The sequence below is a fragment of the Plectropomus leopardus genome, unplaced genomic scaffold, assembly GCF_008729295.1.
Source record: "Plectropomus leopardus isolate mb unplaced genomic scaffold, YSFRI_Pleo_2.0 unplaced_scaffold84816, whole genome shotgun sequence".
Classification (NCBI taxonomy): domain Eukaryota; kingdom Metazoa; phylum Chordata; class Actinopteri; order Perciformes; family Serranidae; genus Plectropomus; species Plectropomus leopardus.
The window spans coordinates 1-874 of NW_024693481.1; the positions used below are offsets into that span (position 1 = coordinate 1).

Genomic DNA, 874 nt, shown 5'->3' on the forward strand with positions numbered 1-874 from the left:
TACGGACAGGGAGCTCCCAGTGCTGCAAGCCTGGGAGACGGACACACCTCACGTAGTCACCGTTCAGACCTGGAAAGCATTTAGCATCTGTCCCAGCATGTAGATGAGTAAAGTGTAGACATGTGCTGATGCTTGTTGTAAGCTCACGTCTCCTCGCTCCTCTCACTGCAGCTTCTATAAGGGTGTGGTGCCCCTGTGGATGAGGCAGATCCCCTACACCATGATGAAGTTTGCCTGCTTCGAGCGCACTGTGGAGATGCTCTACAAGTATGTTGTTCCTAAGCCCCGCAGCGAGTGCAGCAAACCTGAGCAGCTGGTGGTCACCTTCGTGGCCGGTTATATCGGTGAGTAACAATATCTGAACAGGTCACTGAAAATCACGATGCTCAGGAAAGCTAGAAAACCAAACAATCAGTGAAAGTTTTAAAGATGTGGTGAAACTATCACAGTTTTGAAATTTCCAGCAGTATTAAAATATTTGTTGCTAATCTAAGCAGTAATATCAGATACAAATATGCATAATTTCTTTGAGCTTGTGTGAAATGTCAGTGTGGACTTTGAGGTCCTCCAGCTGCCGTTCTCTGATGTGCTGTTTCTGTTCTGTGTGCAGCTGGTGTGTTCTGTGCCATCGTGTCCCACCCTGCTGACTCCGTGGTGTCCGTGCTGAACAAGGAGAGTGGCAGCACTGCTTTCCAGGTCCTCAAGAGGCTGGGACCCAAAGGTCTGTACCAACACCAGTTCTCCTCTAACTCGAGCAGCATCCCAGTGCAGCATCAGGCTCTGATCAACACGCTCCTTAGATCCACCTCTGGAGGGCGCTGTGCTCTGAGCACAGCTCCTCAGCAGCTTTCCGGCTGTACAGTTGGAGGTGCTT

At 50.0% G+C, this 874-nt stretch overlaps 1 protein-coding gene across 1 annotated transcript; it reads left to right on the forward strand.

The window, feature by feature from the left end:
- Positions 1–121: 121 nt before the first annotated feature.
- Positions 122–868, forward strand: LOC121940364 (phosphate carrier protein, mitochondrial-like; the record flags this gene model as incomplete). Its single annotated transcript, XM_042483149.1, has 2 exons — positions 122–344; positions 611–868. Coding segments are annotated over exons 1-2 (403 nt in total), but the record flags the coding sequence as incomplete, so codon positions are not given.
- Between the last annotated feature and the right edge of the window lie 6 nt (positions 869–874).